At 39.6% G+C, this 25,662-nt stretch overlaps 1 protein-coding gene across 1 annotated transcript; it reads right to left on the reverse strand.

The window, feature by feature from the left end:
* Nucleotides 1-8,263: 8,263 nt before the first annotated feature.
* Nucleotides 8,264-25,662, reverse strand: LOC127450550 (ATP-sensitive inward rectifier potassium channel 12-like). The gene is made up of 2 exons (XM_051714771.1): nt 25,307-25,662; nt 8,264-11,045 (listed from the first exon to the last, which is right to left on the reverse strand). Exon 2 carries the CDS (start codon nt 10,963-10,965, stop codon nt 9,700-9,702), a length of 1,266 nt encoding a protein of 421 aa, XP_051570731.1. The 5' UTR covers nt 10,966-11,045; nt 25,307-25,662; the 3' UTR covers nt 8,264-9,699.

Raw genomic sequence — 25,662 nt, forward strand, 5'->3', positions numbered from 1 at the left:
TATCTGTCTTTAACGTCATGTTTGTGTGACTGATTTTTTTATATATGATTTTTTACAAAATATTATTTACATATGTATTTATTATATGTACACTACCAGACAAATGTGAGGACATTTGGAACTGATTGAATTTTTGTTTGTCTTGATCTAAAAAAAAATTTTTTTTTAAAAAATCTATCTAAAGGCTTATGAATAAATGTTTGAAATTAGTTTTGTACATATTTTGTCTACGCATCTAGCTTGATTTCTTAAACATAAGAGAGCTGAAATATAGAAGAGTTTTGATTAATTTAACTTTTTTTGGTCATTACATAATTCCCATACTTCGATTTTGTTATTTTATTATTTTGATGATTTAACTATGATTCTAAAATGTGGAAAGTAATAATACAGAATAAGCACGTGTATCAACCTCTTACCAAATTTTTCACCTTTTGTATATTTTCACTTGTACATGTTCTTCCTTTTTCCTAAGTATTATCGTGTAAACTGAAACAGATTTAGATTTAAATTAGCTGTTTCCATAAATAACACTGCACTTAGCTAGCACAACTAAGTCAATCAATTTGACTTTGATGATTTTTTGTTGTTCATAATCATGCTTACACTTAAAGGTGAGTTCTGTATTATTTTTTCTTTATTGAAAATTTTTTACTTTTAAAGAAATTAATTGGAATTTTAAAACGTGGAAAATCACGAGCACTCACATGAGAAGACCCTAGTCATATTAATAACCTTATAAAAGCTCTCTTATTCTACATGGAGCGGGTCTCTTAATGGGGGCTGCCATGTTAGGATCACATGACCAGCCAAATACTTCTCCCTTAATCTCCGTAACTGTCCTATTATTGGATATTTTCACTCAGGGATCAAGTTAATCCTGGGTGACTGAATAATAAAATAATAGTGAATTTATACACTGGTATTGGTAACTAAAAACTAGCGTTTTAACGTTCCTGCATCCACATAGTGATCTGATTGCACCTTTTAAAAAAATCGAGCATATCTTTAGAACTAACGTAGAAGTCCAGTGCTGCCACTCTGTCATGTCTGTTTTTGACCACTAGATGTCGTGCTCTGACTATAAAATGCTCGCGCCCTTCTCTCTTCAGGAACTACAAAGCTTAAAGTTGTTAGCGCGTAATATCGTCTTCCGATTAAAATCAGTGGGTCCGTATTTGCATCTCCTGATATTTTATAATGATTTTTGAAATAATGAGTGAGCAAATATGTTTCATAATGGGCGATTAAAGAGTCACAGTGCGGCAACAGCCAATTAACCGATATAATATGAACACGTGGACGGATATCTTTGTTTCCTTAGTACAATATGGGCTCGACTTGAGTTCACATCATTTTATGGGTCTTAAAATGTCTTGGGGGTGTGTGTAAATCTCAGTGAAGGCTGTATTTTCATGCTTGGCGGTTATTGACTGAGGGGGAGAGAGAAGACACGGCAGGTGTGCGCGCTTGTTAATTAAATTTTCGAAGGCTTCTTTGTCAGTAATTACTTTATGAATAATGCATGTTGCTTTAAAACGATGAGCTCTTCATTATGGTAAATTTTCACAACACTGATTAATTAAAAAAATGACAATTCCCCCCCAGAGTATTTGTGTTACCTTGGAAACGTATTTACATATGCATGTCCCTCATTGTCTACCTCTGCAACTTTATACACCTCAGCACCTCCACCTGAACCATGTTTTCAGGCTTACGTAAGACAGGATGGTCAGAGCAGTCTGATAATAATTTGACATTTTAAAATATCATTGTCAAGTAATTAACTACTGACTGAGTTGAAAATCTAATTCTCACTTACAAAACTGTCCCATGGACATTGCTGTGGATGCAGAGCTTACCTCAGGCTGATATACTGTGTATTTTGTTAGTGTGACCCATGAATGTAATGTCTTTCACCTCAATTTTGCAAGTCCAGATCTCAATCCAGGGAAAGAAAGGCAGAAAGCAAGCAAAGAGAGGCCTAAAACTGACTGACATGTTCTCCGCACAAAGAGGTCAGTGATTATATAGAATGAAGAATTAAACTCAATTTCTCCTTTTGTATTTCTTTTTGTCTTTATTTTTTTTTTATTTTTATTTTTTTGGTCATACTATTGGAAAATATGCTTGTATACTATAAGTATACTTATTGCAAATCCAAATACGCCATTATTAACTGACATTTGTAGACAACAAATATATAATAATATCTTTAAAAGTGTAATATAAGATATCACAGAGCGTACCAGTCAATGCAGTATCAGAATATCTTGGGTTTTGCCTACATTGTGGTGACCAGCCATCGGTCCCCATGAGGAAAATGGCGTAATCTAAGAATCTTAGGTTATGAGTATTGGTAGGATGGTAAAAACAATAGAAGTTAAAGTCCCCAGCATGATAGAAAAACAAAGGTGTGTGTGTTTTATGTTTGTGCAATGAAAAGCAGGGAAGATAGCGAAGAATTGTGGTGGACCAGTCAGTTTCTAAATCACAGTAAAGGGCACATGATTCACAAGTATACACACACAGTTTTTGAATCACGTAATTTAATAATAACTTAATGCAGCTGAAGGTGAGATTTGATACAGATTTAATGGTTATAAAATGCACCCGTTTATCCCGGAATCTATTGGTGTATATTTCCTCATCTCCTTTTCACACTCTCTCAAATCCAACTACACATCACAACTCCAGTTTACTATCTTTTCCGGTTTAATTTTAGAATGCAGATCTCATTTGTGCATATAGTATTGATTATTGTTATTAAGGTACACTTCTGAAATACATCCTATTGTTGAGAAGAAATCTTTTTACAGAAAAAGGATGATGTAATTCTAATAGCATGCATTGAGTTTCATACTAAAATGTTAATTTTAGTGTTATCAGTGTCATTTTTCAAAAATGAAAGGAAAAAAAAAACCTTCAACAGTGGTATCTATATAAAAAATTGGCAACACTTTACAATAAGGTTGTATTCATTAACATTAGTTGACTACATTAGTAAACCTGAACTAACAATGAACAATACTTTTACAGCACTTGTTAATCTTGGTTAATTTCAATATACTAATCAATTTTTTAAATTAAAAGTTGTATGTTAAAATACACCGATCAGCCACAACATTAAAACCATCTGGTATTGTGTAGATCTCCCTCGTGCTGCCAAAACAGCGCCAACCCGCAACTCAGAATAGCATTCTAAGATGAGTTTCTTCTCACCACAATCGTACAGAGCGGTTATCTGAGTTACTGTAGACTTTGTCAGTTCGAACCAGTCTGGCCATTCTCTGTTGACCTCTCTTATCAACAAGGTGTTTCCGTCCACAGAACTCCCACTCACTGTCTGTTTATTGTTTTTGGCACATGAAAATCCCAGGATATTAGCAGTTACAGAAATACTCAAACCAGCCCATCTGGCACCAACAACCATGCCATGCGATTATCTAAACAGCCAATCGTGTGGCAGCAGTGCATAAAATCATGCAGATATGGGTCAGGAGCTTCAGTTAATGTTCACATCAACCATCAGAATGGGGAAAAATGTGATCTCAGTGATTCAGACCGTGTCATGATTGTTGGTGCCAGATGGGCTGGTTTGAGTAATTCTGTAACTGCTGATATCCTGGGATTTTCATGTGCCAAAAACAATAAACAGACAGTGAGTGGGAGTTCTGTGGACGGAAACACCTTGTTGATGAGAGAGGTCAACAGAGAATGGCCAGACTGGTTCGAACTGACAAAGTCTACAGTAACTCAGATAACCGCTCTGTACAACTGTGCTGAGAAGGTTAGCATCTCAAAATGTTATTCTGAGATGCGGGTGGGCGCTGTTTTGGTGGCACGAGGGAGACCGACACAATACCAGGCAGGTGGTTTTAATGTTGTGGCTGATCGGTGTTATTAGCAATGAATAATGCTGTAACAATGCTGTAAAAATGTTGTTCATTGTTTAGTTCATGATATTCATTTGCAAATGCTGCTGTTTGAAACTTTATTGTAAAGTGTTAAAAACATTTTGTATATTAACAGGAACCTGTCATTTAAATTTTTTTTTAATGCTGAAACATCAGTACTTGGAACAACAATTTAGAATGAGCCCCAATATTGTCATGTTTATGGATTATGTAAGACGTTCTCAATTTGACCTGTGCAAATGCTGAATCCACAAATCTGTGTTCTGTTCCTGTTTATTGTTATATCTGGCATTATCTACCAGCCTTCTCAGAAGGCAAATGTACCTGATCTCTTTGACCTTTGTATGTAACAAATATTCTCACAGCCTTAAAGGCTTGCCCCTATACTGTAGGTCACACATGCATTTGGTTCCCATAGTTATAATGTACTGAAAGAGAGCCGGCAATTAGAGACATTCCCTTGGGTGGAGCACAAAGCAAATGGACTCTCACTCCTTCCCACTGGCAGTAGGAGACATAGGCTACATGATCACTTAATTAATTTGCCTGTTTTAAAGTCACAATCCATAACTGCTATGATGTAATGCTTAGAATAAGAAATTAAAGATTCCACTAGATTGTCAATATATTAAACTGTGCGGTGCCATGTACTATGTATTTTATGAGTCTTAGAACATCTACGAATCTGAATGGTGGATTTACATTATAAAACGAATTTTATGGTTAAAGAACCATAGTTAGATCAATAATTTTTTTTGTGTGTTTATATGTACTGTTGGTGGTGATATTGCAGAGGGCATGGTGGTGCAACAGTAGAAGAAAAAGAAACAAATCTATAGATAGACCAACTATACTTCCAGTTATTATAGATACACTGTTACCGTGGTTACATTTGTAACCATGGTTATGTCTGATATGATTCTTTTCCAATGACAGACAACGGGATTCCCATTGGGGTATATACGGACCAACATATGAAAAATATTTGCTGCAATGCAAGATATGAATGCCTAATGCTCAAATTTATTTCTTTGTTTTGACTTTCCAGTTATTTATCCCTAAAATAAGATATAAATATTAGAGCAGATAGCAGAATATTATAGAGTAGATTTGAACATTAAATACTCACACTCCTTTTCCAATGGATCAACTGATCTGTATTACTGATATTTCTTTTAGTTTTAAGTTACACATCTTCTGAATTATCTTCTGGATTTCTATCTTTTTATATTTTGTATTTCAAGTGTTGTTTGGTCAGTGTTTGTTTCTTTAGTTGTATCCTTGTGACTTTTCAGCATGGGTTTTGAATCCCTGCTGGAAAATCCAGATCTGATGGTAGCTGGTTTCACATGGTTCCTAGCTGGTCCAAGCTGATTAGTATAGTCTTTAACTGGTCCGATGTGATCATTTATGTTTTTGAGCTCGCCAAGCTGGTTTAGATAGTTGATCAGCTGGACTACCTGCTGGCGGACCTGGTTTCAACCTGGTAGACCACCTTGGTAAAGCTGGTTAGAGATGGTAGACCTTGGACCATATTCCAAAAAACAGCTTGACCACTTTTAGCTGGCATGGCGTGGTTTTTCCTGCAGGGCTGAGCTCATTTTCAAGGGTTCCAATAAAATGCTACAGTGTGCCACTTTCTTTCCTTCTTTACTCAAGTATTGAACTTAAATCACCAAATGGAGAACAGGGCTCAACATTAACGCTTGTCCACTTGGCCAGGACAAGTGGAATTTTGAACGGGCAAGTTAAAGAGAATTTTACTTGCCCGTAAACAAGTAGCCTGATTAAAATCTCAATAAAGAATGTTAGCTCATTAACGTGGGATTGCGGGGATAGAGCACAATTTTAATCATTCCCACGTTTCACTTTCAAAATGCAGGGAATTCCCTCTATCGCGCCACCCTCTCTCCCTCTCGACTTCACTCGTTGTGCAGCTTTCAGCAGCTTGTGAGCGCACAGTGGGTAAGCGCATATTTACAGAACTTTAGATTTTACATATATAAACGTGTATAAACCTGTTAATTGGACATGCAAATGGTGTTGTGCTACATCTCTATAAGCGAGAAATGTGATAAAACTATTGCTCCAGTTTATAATCAACAATGCTGTCTTCATCGCAAACATGCAACGTTGGAGAGATCTAATTTTGTCTCGTCACATCGTGGCGCTCCCTCTTAATACAGCAAGAAAGACAGAAGTTGCAAAAACGCTGTGTAATAATACCATCTGTAGAGTGAAAAGAAATGCTTAAAACAACCTTATGCAACCATTATATCTCTCATCTTTCTAGAGCTCAATCTAATGTATGTATCCGATGTATTTTCTCTGCCATGTGAATGTCAGTTTGAATAAGTATATAACGATATACATTATAATAATATTATACTATAACATTAATAAATTACACACAATGAAAACATTATCTATCTTTAATAAGCATATCTGTTTTGAATATACAACATAACTGATTTAGCAGCAAGGTTCTCTCAGGATTTTATCTGTTAACATTTTCAATGTATTTTGTCAATATTAAACAGCTGTTTTTAATGCAACTGGTGAGAATTGACTTGTACTCTCAAAGAAATGATTTTCCCAAAAATTAAAATTGGGTAACACTTTACAAAAAAGTTCCATTTGTTAACGTTAGTTAACTGCATCAGTTAACATGAACTAACAATAAACACCACTTTTATATAATTTATTCATCTTGGTTAATGATAATTTCAACATACAGCATATTAATACATTTTCATACATTAAAATAAAAAGTTGTGTATGTTAACATTAGTTCATGCACTATGAACTAACAATGAACAACTGTATTTTTTTTTTTTTAGTAATTAACATTAACTAAGATTGATAAATGCTGTAAAATATTGTTAATTGTTAGTTCATGATAGCTAATGCATTATCTAATGGATCTAATTCTGTCATCATTACTCGCCTTCATGTTGTTCCAAAACTGTCTGACTTTCTATCTTCCGTGGAACTCAAAAGGAGATGTTAGGGAGAATGTTAGTTTCAGTCTCAATTCACTTTTATTTTATGGAGAAAAAAGATGCAGTGACAGTGAATAGTGCTTGTGACTAACATTCTGACAAAAATCTAATTTTGTGTTCCTCAGAAGAGAGAAATTCATGCAGGCTTGAGGGTGAGTAATGATTTACCGTCTTTCTGCAAGGTGTTCTTAATCCCTATTAGGTGTTGATGATGACGATGGAGGCTTTTCTTTTGTCTTTGTCTCCGGACAAGTAACTTTTTTACTCGGACAAGTGAATGACCAATTTACTTGTCTGAAGAACAAGCACATGACAATGCTTAATGTCGAGCCCTGGAGAAGGTGACTCACTTTCACCCTCAGAGACCCAATTGAAGATGTTGTGAGGAGGACATGACCTGAAAACAGTCATATTGCTAATAGCATGAATAATGAGACCTTTAACCTTATATGATCAGACAGCAATAAAAAAAAAAGCTATAAACTGTGCTGCTGTGTGTTGTATGATGTATCATGACGTGGTAGTGTAGTATTTTTGGAGAGTGGATAATTGTAAGAGGAGTGTCTCTTTTTCCCTCTCTTCCCTGAGAGAGACTTTGGCTATCATCTACCTGGATGAAACGTTTAATTTACTTAAATTATCTCATATAATGCCTTCTTTATTTAATCAGGCACTCTTATTTTTCCCCCACAGAGCAAAGTGATGGATGAGGTGAGTGGGTGAACACTCTCCTCTTTGTTCCTTTTTTGTTTCTGGCTTTCTTTCTCACCTCTCCCTTTTGCTTTATACTCTAATGTTGAAAAGGAGGGAGATATTTAAAGGATTGTAACGATAATTAATTATCATTGTATAGAATTCTAGTGTGGGTAGGTAGTATTGGGCTGTTGTTAGATGCTTGTTGAAATTCTTTTGTATAAGTTTTTAGGTTTGTTTTGTGAGAGTGGAAATCTGAATAGTTAAAGCGACATATTACATGGCTCTCTGGAATACTTCTGATTAGTCAAGTCGGGGGCCTGATCACCCTATTGGGGTTTATTTTGCAATAATGACCAGCTGACTATACATTATTCTTGTTGTATTGCACTAAATGCTTAATGGGATAGTTCACCCAAAAATGAAAACTCACCCTCATGTTGTTCCAAACCTGTATGACTTTCCTTTTTCAGTGGGACACAAAAGAAGATGTTTGGCAGAATGTTAGCTTCAGTCACCATTCACTTTCATTGCATCTTTTTCCATACAATGAAAGTGAATGGTGACTGAGGCTAACATTCTGCCTAACATCTCCTTTTGTATTCCACGGAAGTCACACAATTTTGCGATAAGAGGGTAAATTATTACTTTTTGGGTGAACTAACCCTTTAAAATGTAGTTAATGTGAAACATGGCTTTACAACTGAATCTCTCCAATCCTACACTTCCACTTTTTAATATTTTATATTGCTAATTTCCTTTCAACATTTGGGCAGCTCTTTTGACACTGAGAAAAGAAATGCCAATAGATAAAGATTACACTGAAGGGCATACCTTATAAAACAAGCACACTAGCATAATGCAACTGTTACTTTAGTAAAATGTCATTTTAAAAAATGTTTTGTTTTGGAGTTTATTTGAGTGGCTAAAACACTTAAAAGATTAGCACTCATTGGCTTTACAGCATATGTCATTAAAGGTAAAGTAATTTCTGCACCACAAGCATCACCAAACAACAAAAAATGTCCCTGTTGTCAAGAAAAGGACAAACAGATAGTCCCACCCCAAACTCGGGCTAGTCGGGATGCTCAAACAATCAGAGCAATGTTATGATAGTGCCACAGAGTCACTTTTAAGTGGGAATCTACCTACAGTTGGCCAAATATTTTAACATTAAAAAAAATCTAACACTTTACCTTTTAAGCAACATTATACTTTATATTAAAGTATTATAATGTTGTTGTTCTCAGGCCATCGTGGGGGGGTGGGGGGTCCTGAGCATGAAGGCTGTCATCATCCTCAAAGTTTAAGCTTATCCTATAACCATGCGTTCTTTTTCACTCAATCACCTAATCACTCACATACTCTCTTTATATATTTGTCTACTCATTTTCTAACACTGAATAAATACTTTTTGTGTCTTCACTATTTGCTAGCCTGGGAGCCATCTTGCTCATTGTCAGCAGTAATTAGTGTTAATTGTCTTTCACACACCTTTTAAGTAATAATTTATTACATGCTAAAAAATAAAAGTCTCAAACATTTGCTTTGCTCTGATGTGATGTGATGAAAATAAAAACAGCAACGCAGTATTTGTGATCATCTCTAAAGTAAGCCAGACAGTTTGAATATGGAAAACATGGATGAAAGTCACTTTATTGCTGAAGATCACACCAAATAACTTGTTATATATTATGGTATCATTTTATACTCAATATTCAAACACAGTAGTGGTTAGCAACCTAGCTTGTGCAAATTGTGTTTACAAGAAAGAGATTTTGTCAGTATGGCACCCAGGCTAGCTTAGTATTGCATAATGATTCTACTTAAAGCTATCACTTCAAACTACAGTATGCAACAGATATTTTAGATTTCAAGTTTTCCTACAAGAAGGCCTCGCATTTCCGACAAACTACAAAACGCACTTACTTTTCTTGACCTGCCCTCATCTACGACATAGCTCTAGAACAGTGGGCCAGGGTTTCATATTTGGCACTTGCGTTGCTCTTTATCTATCCATTACATCCAACACTAGAAAAATAGGCTGAGTCTACAATAAAGCAAAGTTCCCAAGGTGACGATCATATTCAAATTTCTGATTCTTTGTGATATGACCTCTGATCAAAGTTCAGATTGGCGGATAGGGTCTCTAGCTCAGTCGCTCTCTCACCATGCTCATCTTGCTCCTCTTCATCCCTGCTGATGAAGGCCAACTCATTCTCATAACAGAAGTTGGCGCCAGACTCTAGGGACTTGCTCTCCTCCATATCTTTGGCGCTGCAGCGCGGCGTTGAGGGCACCTCGTAGGTCTTATGGAAGTGCGAGTAGTCCACCTTGTACTGGTTCCGTTCCTCAAACACCACTGGTTCAAAACGATGGCCCCATAAGATTTCACTGGCCAGGAAGGAGCTGCGCACCTGAGCCGTCATCGCAGTTGCCTCAACCATCCCTTCTAGGATGACCACAATCTCAAAATCAGCTGTTTCCAGGTCTTGCTTGCTGATTCCAAACAGTGGACTCTCCTCATTTATCTCATGGAGGACAGTAAGGGGAGCAACAAGGAAGATGCGGTCGAGACCTTGGTCGTAGCCCACATTGATATCAATCTGATCGAGTGGGATGTACTCGCCTTCTTCTGTTATTCGGGGCTTAATAAGTTGTGCCCGCACGTGAGCCTCAACAATATGACTTTTCCTCAAGTTCCCAACTCTCCACATTAGGCTTAACTTCCCATCGCGCATCGCAATGACAGCATTGTGAGAAAACAGTATTGTCTCTGCCCGTTTTTTGGGTCGCGCCATTTTGGCCATGATGGCGCCAATCATAAAAGAGTCAATGATGCAGCCCACGATGGACTGGAAGACAACCATGAACACAGCTAATGGACACTCCTCAGTCACACAGCGGAACCCGTAGCCAATCGTGGTCTGCGTCTCAACCGAGAACAAAAATGCAGCTACAAAGCTGTTGACCTGCATGACGCATGGTGTGAAATCATCTCCAGAGGGTCGGTCTAAGTCACCATGAACAAGAGCAATGAGCCAGAAGGCAAAACCAAACCCAAGCCAGGAAAGAACAAATGCAAGTGAGAAAAGGACAAACATCCAGCGCCAGCGAATGTCCACACATGTGGTAAAAATGTCTGCGAGGTAACGCTGGGATTGTTCGTCCATATGTGCAAAACTGACATTGCACTGGCCCGTCTTGTTTACGAAGCGGTTCCGTACTTTCCTGCGTGTCTGGACCTTACCATTGCCAAAGCCATTGCCGAGGGTGGGCATGTTGCCTTGGCGGTACACGTCCTCCTCTGACGATGAAACGATGCTGTAACGGTGGGGCCTGCCCACACTCATGCCACTCTGGCCAACCAGAACCAATGAGTAAGTGGGAGAGAGGACCACAGAAGATCTGGATCAATCTGTCTTCAGGATGCCTGAAGATAAAGAAAAAGATTAGATCAGTCCTGTAGTTTCACACATAGTTAATGATAAAATACTGCTTGATGGGATAGTTTGCTCAAACAATTCTGAGAATTCTGTCATCATTTACCCTCATGTCATTATAAAACAGACTTACATTCTTCCAAGGAACACAATAGAAATGATAGGTGAAATAGAAAGAAATAAAGTGATACAGGTTTGGAACGATATGAGGGTGTAATTAAATGAGGGGGTAATTAACTTCAGTTCACTATTTGAAAATTTGAAAGCTATGAAGATTTAACACTCAGGTTCAATTTTAATAGCTCAAAAATACGCTTAACATTTCTGCATCAGGCTAATAATAATAATAATAATAATTCCATGACTTTTCCAAATCTTTTTAGAACTGTTTATGAAAAAATATTGTCAAAAGCCCTTCATTAAAGGAATAGTTCATCTAAAAATGAAAATTATCTCATCATTTACTCCCATAATGCCATCCCAGATGTGTATGACTTACTTTCTTATGTAGAATACAAACAAAGATTTTTAAAAGAATATCTCAGCTCTGTAAGTCATTTCAATGCAAGTGAATGGTGGCCAGAACTTTGAAGCTCCAAAAAGCAGATAAAGGCAACATTAAAATAATTCTTAAGACTCCAGTGGTTTAATCAATGTTTTCTGAAGTGATCCAGTCAGTTTTGGGTGAGAACAGACCAAAATGTAAGTCCTTTTTCACTGTACATCTTGTCATTGCAATCTGTAGGTACGATCATGATTTCAATCTCGATTACACTTTCTAGTACTGGACGTATGCACAGAGGTGCTATAGGAAGTGTAATCGAGCTTGAAATCATGATCGTACCTACAGATTGCAATGACAAGATGTACAGTGAAAAAGGAATGAAAAGAATAACATTTTGGTCTGTTCTCAGCCAAAAACCAACTGGATCGCTTCAGATGACATTAAATAACCCACTGGAGTCTGATGGATTACTTTAATTCTGCCTTTATCTTCCTTTTTGAGCTATAAAAGTCTTGCCACAATTCACTTGCATTGTGAGGACCTACAGAGCTGAGATATTCTTCTAAAATCCTAGTTTGTGTTCTGCAGAAGAAAGTCATACACATCTGGGATGGCAAGAGGGTGAGTAAATGATGTGAAAATTTTCATTTTGGATGAACTAACCCTTTAACAATGTTAAATTATTATGTGTACAGCTTCAATAATATCTGTCTGCTGGGTTTTGATTAAGCCAAAGGAACATATTCAAAGAATTTGAAGTGAAAGTAAGAGGTTTAATTTTAATTTCTTATTTCGACTCGTCCTTCCTTTTCTTTAAAAAAGGCAAAAATCAAGATTACAGTGAGGCACTTGGTGTAGGCCAGTTTTTGGAGGGTCTAAAGGCTTATCATTTTTTTAAAAGCTCTTGCATTAATTCTTATGTTAAAACGTATGTATTATTTGAGCTGCACCAGGAAAGGTAATAGGAGCTGAGACACAAGCTAGTAGTAGGTGGCAAGTTTACTGAGAACAGAGCGAGGGAGTGTGTCACGCATGCACACATACAACAGAGTGTGAGCACAACGACCAATGAGAGAACAGATATAACCCAGTGCCGCTACTCGGTACTGGCGCAACCTTTATCTTTTTTTTCTTTTTCTTTTTTTTAAGGAACTGAATTAAGCATAACATTATAAGTAACACAAACATGAACACAGTAAGGCCTCTTAAGGGTCAAGAACATAGTCCATGAGGTGAACAGGTTGGCGTCGGGAATGTGACGACCGGCATGGGCTACTAAAATCTTCCGTAGCAAGTTTCCGTAGCAAGCGTACGGGGTCCATGCTGTGTGGGGGAGGGGCCAGTGGAGAGCTCCCCATCAGGCGGCATGTCAACCTGATTGGGTAGGCGGGGGGGAGCCTGACATTGGTGTGTCAAGACAGATTCTGATATAGCAGAGGGGATATCAAGTGGCAAAGGTGGGGGGCTTTTCCCTGGGGGCAGGTCACCGTCGGATGAGACGTCAAAGGGACACACCCCCAGTGAGAAGTCGTCCGAGACTTCAGAAGGAACCCTGAAGCAATCAGACTGTCTCGCATGATAAGATGAGCTACGTAGCTGGGATGCAACAAACTCCACAGAGATGACAAGATCTCGATGCCGTGCCCGTGACTTGCTTTTGTCAGAGTGAAGATAGACCATGTCACTCACGTGAAGTACAGGGGTATGATGTGTCCGTGCAAAGGGGGCTTTGGAATGCTCACTATATAAGTGATTGGTAAGGTGCTGCTGGTGCTGAACTGTGATAAGAGTGTCATCACCCAAGGGTATTTGGGCATTGGAAAACTGATCCCGTTGGGTCCACATTTCCCTGGCTGACAAACCACGTGAGCGGAGACGAGAGTTCAATGCAGCTGTGGCGCCAGACTGAGAGGAGAGACAGCACCACCCAAAGGATCGAGACCAGAGGTGCCCAAAATTTTCCTGTGAAGGGCCAAACATCAAACTTGATTGAGGACAGTGGGCCAAAAGTAAATGTTGCATATATCAAACTATTATTTTAAAATTACATATTAATAGCATACTGCAAGACATTCAAATTAAAATCATCAAGTGTCCTATACTTGCACAATGCACATAATTGATTTCAAGATCATTTTTATGTATGTTGTCTCTCTCATTTGTGAGTCACTTTGGATAAAATGTCTGCAAAATGACAAAATGTAAGCGTATCTTAAAACATGGTTACTGTCTCTTTACAAACAGCGCATCTCACATTGAATACGGTAGTTCTGTGCAGTTTTGGAGAGATGAAGATACAATGGCATGACGTAATACTATCGAGTAGGATATTGTTTTGTTTTGTGACAAAGAAAATTTTAAAAATATTTCTTATCATAGACCTAGGCTACACATTGTTCTTTATTGAGACTGCCAAATCTAATAGGATTATTTAATTAAACAATGCTGTAAAAGGTTTTTGCGTAGTTAATGCATTTAGCCTACTTTTATTTGACATTAAAACTGTTTTCCTGTTGTGATATCAAAAACTTTAATTGTGCTTTTGCTTCTTTTCTTAAGAGGCGATGAATTAAGGCTGAATGCATTCCATTATGAAAGGAAATAAAAGCTACGAAGCACATTTCTGCAAATTAAAAAACTGAGAGGACTATTAATTTCATTGACTCCAAAATATGATTATGTTTAAAAACCTGCAGAAATATGCCATTGTATCTAATGGTTAATAAAAAACTTGCAGCTATCTGTTTTTAGGCAGATAGTTGCAAGTAAACGAGATATCCTCACATTTGACAAACGAATTACAGTATGATGCACACATATGTTATACACACCCCAAAATGGGATTTAGTCAGAATAAGAAGATGAAATATGAAGAATTTGTTTACTGCATTACCGTTTTTGTCTAGCTGGAAGGGCAGAAAAGGGATTTTTGAGAGTACTGGTCTGTCATAATGTTGTGCGGTGTTTGGAGTGAATGGATCCGTTGTTTATATTGAAATGCTCCCTCATCTAACTTCATCAAGCCCGCTTCACGGGTGTGCTTCAGTGGTTGCGTTCACGCAGATATGAAATGCTGTACAAAGTATAGTGCGCGTTCAAGCCATATTTCATTTCGGATGACTGTACGCACTGATCCACGAGTCCACCCAATTACCTGTCATTTCTTGACACTGCTTCAGTTCCTGCTCCGTTTTAAACCAATTAGGTTCTTTCTGGCGGTATTGAATGCCCACCTCCGACTTCAGAGCTGGTCAATCATACTGAAGATTTTGTCATAGTGAATGACTGCCAGAGGGCCATCCATGGGGCGCATCTGAATGCAGAACTGTATCAAGGCATCCTGCAAGGTCTCATGCCACTCATCCATAAGAAGTAGGGTTGAGGTGAATGATGTCACTGTCACACAGAGAATAAGTATAAATTGACTGCCACGCTTAAGGACATCAGCGGCAAAAGACAGCCCCACAAGCTCCGGTGGGGGGGGGGGGGATTGGACTGCTCAATCCTTGCACTCGGTGCATGACGCAGCGTGGCACAGGGGTGGCAGCTATTAACAACACACTCCACAGCCTTGTCCAAATCCAGGGCACAGAGATAACGTTTAACAACCATCTTAAGCTGGTGGCCACTGGGGCCACCTAGCTGGATGTGGAGAGCATTTAAGAAGCCATCTAATACCTGACGCTGCACTACTATGCACTCCTGAGATGGAGAAAGTGGTACACTACACTTAACAACAAGTAGGCCGTCAGCCACAATGGTTGCTACATTAAGGTACTTTTTAATGTCTTTTACATTGGTCAGTTTCTTTGAAGGTCTTGTGCCCTGACTGAGGTGGGCATGAGTGCGACGAAGATCAGGGCACTCCGACTGTATGGCCAACCAAGCAGGACGGCTTGTAAAGGGCAGACGCACAGATCCATCCAACACCTCGTGCGTAGAGGTAAAGCGAACGACAGAGTCAGCAGTACATGAGATGGAACAAATGGGACAGCTATCATCCTGGCATGGAGGAGCATTGCGACTGGCAAAGTCAGAAGGAAGAATAGCAGAACCAGAAACATGTCTGACAGAGGCCTGGTATCGGCTAACCATAGATAGGAAGGTCGCAACGCGGGGGCTTGCCGAGAACTCCCCATGGCACAGCTTTTCTTACGCCTGTACACATGGCTTACTGTCAGTAAGCACACAAGCATTTTTATCGACTGGATGATGTATGGGCTAAAGTGCTTAGTGGGCTGCGGCAATAGAAATGGCCTCCACCTCACACGGCAACCGCATTGTCTGTGAGCCTCGCAAATTGGCGCTAAAGAAACCAGCAAGATGCAAATTATCACTTTGTGTCACATAAAGGGTTGTACCAATACCTGACTGCCTGACTGCGCCATCTGTCACAAGCCACGGTTGATTGCTCGGAAGAGTGATGACGTGCAGATGAGAGAGCACATTGTGCACTCTGAAATGACTCCACATAATGGCTTCCTGAGTTTGACACCCAGCAGTGATGTCCTCCAATGGGGCAATGTGTTTTGAACACTGTGGGATCATCCGTGATAGAACCTTGTATGCCCCAATGAAAGATCGAAGTGGACCGTGTCTGGGGAAGGACAAGAGGTGTTGATACGATGGGGACTGGCTGTGATAGTGCCAGCACACCAAATCCAGCCTAGAATGGATGTTGATTTAGGGTTGATGATCCTTTCTGGAGCAGATAGATGAAGGTCACACTTATACAGAGCCTGGAGGACTTTCTTCCAGTTGTGTAATAGTACATGTGGTGTATTGCCCCCACAGTAGTGATCAGCTTCAAGCCAGGCCTTCCTGCAGAAGTTGACCTAAGACATGGCACATGAACTCTTCGAGAGCCGTTTCTGAACCCGGCATGCCCATGGCAGATCTTGTGTAAACCTGCACCCCTTTGACGGGGGTCACAACTCAAATACTTCATAGACTCATGCCCAAGGGGTATCTGATAGAATGCACTAGTCAGGTCAGTGACAATAATATGTTTCCACTGTGCAATGAGACGTAATGTAGAGTCAATGTCAGTAATGAGGAAAATGGAGTGACCAAGTGTGACCCTCCTTTGGGCTTTTTTACCAAGAAGGACGGGTTAAGGTACTCTACTACAACATCCACCTCTTCTGGGCATTTAAATGCACCAAGCTACTCCAACTGATCAAACTTGGTTTGGAGTTCCACAAGTCTGCCTCTTGCATAAAGAGGGAGACGGCCTTTGCGCTGCGGGGGTTCCACAGACCCTATATTGACTTTGGATTTGAAGAGATGAGCGGCACCATTGTAACCTTTAAGCGAGGGTCAAAGACACTTTCATACTCCCTCAGCAGAGAGCAAAACTGAGTCACTATGTCCGAAGGGAGAAAGTGTTCGGGTTCAGCATGTACCGGTAATGAGTGAACATATGAACTCCTTTGAGTGCTCTATCTGAGGCTTCGAAAACAGGAGTAACCTGACAGAAGTGCTCTTGACACTTTAGCTTGAGAGGTTTGGTAGACAAGTTAGGAATGTGTATTTTACCCATTACACTAGAGATGATCCTTGGTTGAGACCACACTTGTGATGACTTACAATTACACATGCTTGACGATTCAGAGCGAGGCTCAATGGCATAATCTGCACCAGACAGCATGTTAACAGGGAGCTCCACTTCAAGGAACCCCCCAGGCCAGATTACTTTTGAGGGAGTTGGAGCACAAAGCACACAGTGTGTCGTGCAGCTGTGCAGTGCATCGCAGCAGCTGAGCTGCCATACTTGTACGTTGTGCCATCTCTGTGGATCACGTCATGCCTGGCGGGGCGAACAGCGACATCATTAGCTTCCATAAAGGCCGTGCCAGAGAGTACGTCAACATCAAGGTCCTCCACGATGACACCCTCAAAGCTGAACACCTTATTGCCCAGAGTGAAGGAGATCTGAGTTTCACCAACCACTTGAAGCGGAGAGGAGCAATCAGCCTGGTGGACCAACTGAGCACTAGACACGATCTGGGACCCAAGACGCTTCACAATGCTGTGTCGGATCATATTACTTGTCGCCCCACTGTCAATAGTGATGTGTACAACATGATGCCCATAAAAAACATCGAAACATGGGGGTGACGTGTCTGAACCCTGTATGCTATAGCATCCTGGGGAGCTGCTTCGGTAGTATTGTTGCACGGCCGTTGATCATCTTGCCCATCATCTCCATCTGACTCTCTTTCCAATATATCCACTATTTGTCTAGCCTTTAAAATGTAATGCCGATCACTTTCTGGGAGATAACTGCACTCACTCAGAAAATAACTTACATCTGAACGGCCAGCCTGCTTACACAGAGAACAGACCTTGATGCAACGGGGTTTTCCATGAGTGGCACTGAAACTATTCTTACCACCCTGAGAGGACTGATGGGGCTCCATAATCATAGCTGTACAAAGAATTTTTGCATCATCAGACGAGCGGATCTCATCTAAAAGGGAGCTCAGAGCCTGTGATATTTCAGGCTTGATGGAGGCTAGAGTGCGAAGCCACAGCTCTGTGCCATAATGTTGTTTAACCAGCCTGGGCAAGCCGGGGTTAATCAGTTTTAACCATGTGAGAACCACCATATTCTCTAATTTATAATAATCTAATTCTCTGTCATCACTTCACCATGGTGGCTGAAGCCGTTGGTACGTGAACTACGAATCCTCAACAAAGGCCTAAGACGTTGGTATAAGTCCTCTGGATGCTCATCACCCTCCAAATGAATATCAGAAAAGTCAATGAACTGAATATACTTTCCAAAGACATTGAATTTTTGACTAATGTATTTCTTAAAATGATTGAACAATAGTTTGCAATTTGTCCCAGCATCAGATACAGGGAGTTAAATTTCTGCATAGCACTGAGACATCTGGCCTCAGGCACAGTGTCGTCATCATCGCAAAATTCTCTCATGGGCTGAGCTCTCATTCTTTTCAGACAAGTTATGCCCTCGGCAAGATATGGGTTGAATTACTCATCTAATGACAATGTGTACAAGTTTTGCTTCCAGTTTTCAAAACTATTGATACTCTCCGTTTTAAAGAGGCACCACTGTTTCCGTGCACAGTGAGTAGCCACCATTGCTATATCCGTCCGATGCTACGTGCTGTCAAAGCACTATGTCAGCTCCAGCGGGAATTTTGTGCTGTCGCGAGGATCAGTATTATGCAACTAAGTTATATAAGTGGGCTTAAGTGTCGATCCCACCACTGCCACCATGGCAGGAAAGGTAATAAGGAGCCAAGACACGAGCTTGTTGTAGGTGACAAGTTTACTGAGAACAGAGTGAGGGAGTGTGTCACGCACACATACAACAGAGTGCAAGCACAACAACCAATGAGAGAACAGATATAACCCATTCCCGCTACTCGGTAGTGGCGCTGTAAAGATATTGAAATCATTTTTATGGCCGTGTTAGGATTTACAGCATTCTGTTGTCATGGCAACAAAGTTGCAAAATTGGATTTAACTTTACACATAAAATGTTAGCAATTTTATCACACTAAATTCATGTTAACATGTGTATTGTTTACGTCTATACTTTTGAAACAGTGAGTTTTTTTACATTTACGAATTGGCCCCATTCACTTAAGCGCCTTAATGTTTTAAATCAGATGTTTTTATTTATACACTGGCGGCCAAAAGTTTGGAATTATGTACAGATTTAGCTGTTTCTGAAGGAAATTGGTACTTTAATTCACCAAAGTGGCATTCAACTGATCACAAAATATAGTCAGGACATTACTGATGTAAAAAAACAGTACCATCACTATTTGAAAAAAGTCATTTTTCTTTTTTCACCCAATTTGGAATACCCAATTCCCAGTGTGCTTTTAAGTCCTTGTGGTCACGTAGTGATTTGCCTCAATCTGGGTGGTGGAGGATGAATCCCAGTTGCCGCCGCGTCTGAGACCATCAATCCATGCATCTTATCATGTGGCTTGTTGAGTGCGTTGTCACAGAGACATAGTGCGTGTGGAGGCTTCACGCCACCCACCATGGCATCCGCGCCCAACTCACCACACGCCCCACCGAGAACGAACCACATTATAGCGACCATGAGGAGGTTACCCCATGTGACTCTACCCTCCCTAGCAACTGGCCCAATTTGGTTGCTTAGGAGATCTGGCTGGAGTCACTCAGCACGCCCTGGGATTTGAACTAGTGAACTCCAGGGGTGGTAGCCAGCATCTTTTACCACTGAGCTAACCAGGCCCCTGAAAAAAAGTCATTTTAGATCAAATTTAGACAGGTCCCATTTCCAGCAGCCATCACTCCAACACCTTATCCTTGAGTAATCATGCTAAATTGCTAATTTGGTACTAGAAAATCACTTGCCATTACATCAAACACAGTTGAAAGCTATTTGGTTCGTTAAATGAAGCTTAACGTTGTCTTTGTGTTTGTTTTTGAGTTGCCCCAATATGAAATATACTGGCATGTCTTAAGGTCGATATTAGGTCAAAAATTCAAAAAAATAAACTTTCTCTAGAAACTCATCAGATTTCATACAAAGGTGTACACTACAGTCTTCAAAGACAAAGGACAACTGGCTCTAACAAAGACAGAAAGAGATGCGGAAGGCCCAGATGTACAACTAAACAAGAGGATAAGTACATCAGAGTCTCTAGTTTGAGAAATAGATGTCTCACATGTCCTTAGCTGACAACTTCATTGAATTCTACCCGCTCAACACCAGTTTCATGTACAACAGTAAAGAGAAGACCCAGGGGTGCAGGCCTTATGGGAAGAATTGCAAAAAAAAAAAAAAAAAAGCCACTTTAGAAACAGAAAAACAAAAAGAAAAGGTTAGAGAGTGCAAAGAAACACAGACATTAGACAACAGATAATTGGAAAAGAGTGTTATGGATCTTAACCCCATTGAGCTTTTGTGGGATCAGCTAGACTGTAAGGTGCGTGAGAAGTGTCTGACAAGACAGCCACATCTATGGCAAGTGCTACAGAAAGCGTGGGGTGAAATGTCACTTGAGTATCTGGACAAACTGACAGCTAGAATGCCAAGGATCTGCAAAGCTCTCATTGCTGCACGTGGAGGATTTTTTGATGAGAACGTTTTGAAGAAGTTTAAGAAGTTCTGAACATTTTTTTCAAATTGTAATAGTAATTTTTCACGTTATTAATGTCCTGACTATACATTGTTATCAGTTGAATGCCACTTTGGTGAATAAAAGTACCAATTTCTTTCCATAAGAGCAAAATCTGTACATTATTCCAAACTTTTGGCTGCCAGTGTATATATACAAAAGGAGGGACAAGTGGTAATCAACATTATGCCACAAATGCTGTCTATTGAGCTAAACTTTATTGAATCCGGAGTGTTCCTTTAAATACAAGTGAAAGGTCTACTTCAGTAGTACAATTACTCTATATGCTATATGACACATGACATATAGCTATATCTCTATATGACAATAAAGTTGTTTACCCAAAAATAAAAATTCTGCCAACATTTCCTCACCCTGCTGACGTTCCAACCCCGTAAGTCTTACTTTCCTCTGTGGAACACAATGGAGATAAGTATGTTAATCTTCAGTCACCAATCACTTTCACTGCATTTTTTCTTTTTTCTTTTTTTTTTTTCATATAATGAATGTGTATGGGGACTTGCCTAAAGGGATAGTTCACCCCAAAATGAAAATTCAGTCAGTCATTGTTTACTCACCCCTGTGTTGTTATAACCCCATTTGACTTTCTTTTTCTTAACACAAAGGGAGACATTGTGTGACATCACTGAATACAACAGTTTTTCACAATGGCAGTTTATGGTGACCACCTCTTCAAGCTTCAAAAGGACGCAAAAGTATAATTCAGAAGTCTAATTAATTATTCCATGAGACTCATGATTGTTATGAGAGCAGACGATAAGCTTTGTTGAGAAACAAACTGAAATATTATGTATTGTATTATATAGTGAAATTGACTCTTGGCTCTTGGAAGGAAAAGGCCAAACTGGTGTCCCAAAAAAATTGTATGAAACCTATTTGCCGCTAACAAGTGTGTTACTCCGCTTTCTTTGTGAGAGAGTGTGTAAAAGTGCTACTCTGGAGAAAGTAGATGTGCACATCTGTCATCTGACTGTGTGTGCTTGTTCACAGCAGATGTAGCTAATTAAAGTAATTTCACACTTTTCCTGCGAAACTCAGCATCTTTGCTCGGTAAGGTGCTGAAGTACGCAGAGCTCATAGATTCAGAGGAAACACATCACAGTCATTATGGTTATCGGTATCATCACCATTATCATCATTAGATTTTTCTCAGTGCTGTTTTCTGACAGAGAGCTCTGAACTGGGAACTGCCGGCGGGGTCCAGATATAGGCGTCTAGCCACTGCCTGAGTCAAGTGATCTATCTTTCTAATAATAGATGCTTGTCTAGAGACTACTGCACACACACACTTGCTAGAATCTGCGCTCCAAGACATACTGTACTGACAGAGAGCCATCAAAACACACAGAATCAACATGCACACACACACTGGGGGCTGGTAGTGTCAGGTGCTGCTATACTGGTGAGTGTGAATAGCTAAGAAGCCTCAGATTAGATGAGTGATAATGAGAAAAACATAATTTCCTTCATGCAAACGCGATCTCAATACTGCATAGTTCTTAACATCCTCAAAAATAAAATAAAAAATCACATGAAAAACTGGAGGAACGTAGAGGTTTCCATGGAAACCTGTCTGGTAGAAATTTTGCGTGTGTGTGTGTGTAGGTGTGTGTGTTTGTTTGAGGGGGTGACTGTCGGCTTCGTGCAGTGGTAATTTAGTCATCATCCAGGTGGCCAATCACTCAAGCAAAAGTGAAGAAAGAGAAGATAGAGACCAACAGTAGTGAGAATGGGAAGTAGATTTCCAATTACAGAGAAACTGGGGTTGGCATCTTTACTACTTTTTGATGTGATGCCAACTAATTCCAAACTAAATGTCAACTCATCATCTGACTCCTGAGTGGCTTGATACTGGTACTAAGATTTGTAAAGATAAACTAAATGGTGGTTCTGTGATAGCTAAAGATTACAAGTAATAAACACACTTTGTCATTAACATTCCTACTATATTTCTTGCTCAGTTTTTCTGTCTTTATTTTGAGTGAGAGCCACAACACAGTCATAGATTCTATATTAGATTCTATAGATGAATTTCATTATTCTAAACTATCAAAGGGATAGTTCACTCAAAAACGCGAAAATTCTGTCATTATTTACTAGGAGATATTAGGATGTTAGACTCAGCCACCGTTCACTTTTATTGCATCGTTTTTCCATACAATGTAAATGAATGGGGACTGAGGCAGTCATTCTACCTAACATCTCCTTTTGTGTTCCATGGAAGAAAGTTATCCGGGTTGGGACATCCAGAGATTATTTCTGCTCTGAACTTTAAATTAACTTAATTTTCACCAAGAAATGTCCATAAGACCTGAGCCTATTTGATCAATGTTTGTAGCTATGTAATGAATCTCTTTAAAGGGTCAGTTCAAGCAAAAATGAAAATCTCTCATGATTTACTTACCTCTAAGCCATCCCAGATGTGTATGTCTGTCCTTCTTCAGCAGAACATAAATGAAGATTTTTATAAGCAGATTTCAGCTCTCTTTGTCCATACAATGCAAGTAAACGGGTGTCATCAGAATGCTGGTTGTTTGACGGTCCAAAAGGCATATTTAGGCAGCATACAAGAAATCCACACAACTCCAGTCGATCAGTTAATATCTTTTGAACTGAATCGATATGTTTGTGTAAAAAATAAATCGATAATTAAAACTTCATTAACTTTTAAAAATCGCTTCCTGCCAGCAGTCGACGCATTACGTTACTGTCGCGTGACCAGGGCTGCATTAATGCACGGGCTTACCTGGGCTTAGGGCCCATGGCAGCAGGGGGGCCCCGAACTCCCGGGAGGGATGGGGGTGGGGGCAGTCGCGGTATTTTCCCGTTTACATTCTCGGGAGGGCGCATATGTAAAAGTGTTCTGGGGGAGATGCTGATGTAAACACAGAGATGGTGCACAATGGCTAAAATCCAGGGGCCCAGCGAAACGATAAGCCCCAGGGCCACCTTAATGTGGTCCTGCGTGTGACATTGGAAGCGTGCGCTTTGTACACAAAAGAGGAACGAACGTCACGTGAGAGTTAGGTCATTTCAAACAGCATTCCATCACTGGCCAAAAGCAATGATTTGAAGTTAAAAACGTTTTGATTATCAATTTCTTTCTTACACAAACTTATCGATTTGCTTCAGAAAACATTCATTGATCGACTAGAGTTGTGTAGATTACTTGTATGCTGCCTAAATGTGACTTTTGGACCGTCAAACAGCCAGCAGCCTGATGGCACCCGTTTACTTGCATTGCATGCACAAATTGAGCTGAAATGGACTTATAAAAATCTTCATTTCGGTTCTGCTGAAGAAGGAAAGTCATACACATCTGGGACAGCTTAAACGTAATTAAATCATGAGAGAATTTTCATTTTTTGGTGAACTAACACTTGAACAGCTGCCTTAGGTATAGACAGATTTTTTTCCCATAAATTTATGATAATGTTATATACTGAGGTAGACACAGAATTCTAGGGGAAAACACATTTACGGATAAGATAAAAAATATGATTGTAAGATTTTAAGACTATATTCAAATGAAATATAGAAACATAGAATTCTTGCACTGAGAACGAACACTATGAAACAGTGTCTGATATACAGAAGATAATTTCGGTTATGGACGTCTGACGCAAAAACATTATCCTGTGGTGGCCGCGGTGTGGTGGCTGACGGAAACCTCAGCTGAACAGAACATTGTGTTTCCTTTTCCTAAGTTTGTTTTCTTAAACAATGGAAATTAAAAGGAACAGCTGTCATTTTAATTGTTTTACAAGAGTAACATATTCTAACAGCTCTTCCAGCCTCAAAATGGAAAATATGATGAGAAATTCAAGTGGTCACAGATTGTGAATATTTTGACAGGCAGTTGACAGACTTCAGGAATTGCTCCACATTACTCCTCCCTCCGAACTTTTCCATGGCCCCTGCAGAGCTGCATCAATCTCTTTTAATAAACTTTATGAACTTAGATTCATATCACCCTAACCATATGCGCAGCACTGAAATTGATACACAGAGGTGCGCCTTTTGACTTTTTAGCCAGAAAAAAAGCAAAAGAATTGTCATTATTTTGATATGTTTTGTTATGTAAAATCCATATTTTTTTTTTTTTTCTTTTTCATAACAGGTACCTGTGTGTTGAATGTGCAGTGTTTATACAACCAGAGTTGGGATTTGGATTGCATCTGGCCGAATCTGAATTTAAACTTGCTTTGTTATTCAAAATGCTTTGAATTTGAGTTGAAATGCTATAAATATTATTTTAAATTCAGAGAAGAGTTGGCACAGAGCACAACATGTGCAGACATTCCAGCGTTCAGGGGACATCCATCACTGTGGGAATACTGTATGTGGTTTGACAGCCCCCTCATTGATTTGGAAAGTAGAAGACATGCAACGCCACTGTGCATCACCTGCTTCATATGACTATTCATATACGGCACATTAAAGGTGCTGTCTAGTATGGCTCTGAACACAGGCTTCAAAAGGGCAACACGCCTACAGGTTGCAGAAAATACCTGTGTACTCTGTGAGTGAGACCAAAGTGATGAAAGCAGAAAGAATAGTTCACAGATAACAGCAAACAAATCTTGCTTACCTTTTCTTTCCCTTGCCTTTACATTTGCATGTAAATGTGAGAAAGACTAAGGTGTTCTTTCTCTAGATCTGAAGTTGCACTAAAGCATGATTCCTCTGAGTTTAGGGTTCCTCTCGAAGAAGAATCACCCCTTTAAAGAAAAAAAGGGATTCTGACAGTCCAACGAGGTCCTCATCTTTAACGATGGAAACTCACACACATACGTGCATGTAATCGAAGGAGGTTCTTATCTAAAGGCTGCTAACAATCTCAGAATGTTCCATTAATGGCCCCTAGTGTTGATCAGGAGTTGCTGTAATATTCAGCAATGTCGCGGTCATCCCTCAGGGCTTAGCATGACCAGAGAGTCCCTAATC

The sequence above is a fragment of the Myxocyprinus asiaticus genome, chromosome 13 (assembly GCF_019703515.2).
Source record: "Myxocyprinus asiaticus isolate MX2 ecotype Aquarium Trade chromosome 13, UBuf_Myxa_2, whole genome shotgun sequence".
NCBI lineage: Eukaryota > Metazoa > Chordata > Actinopteri > Cypriniformes > Catostomidae > Myxocyprinus > Myxocyprinus asiaticus.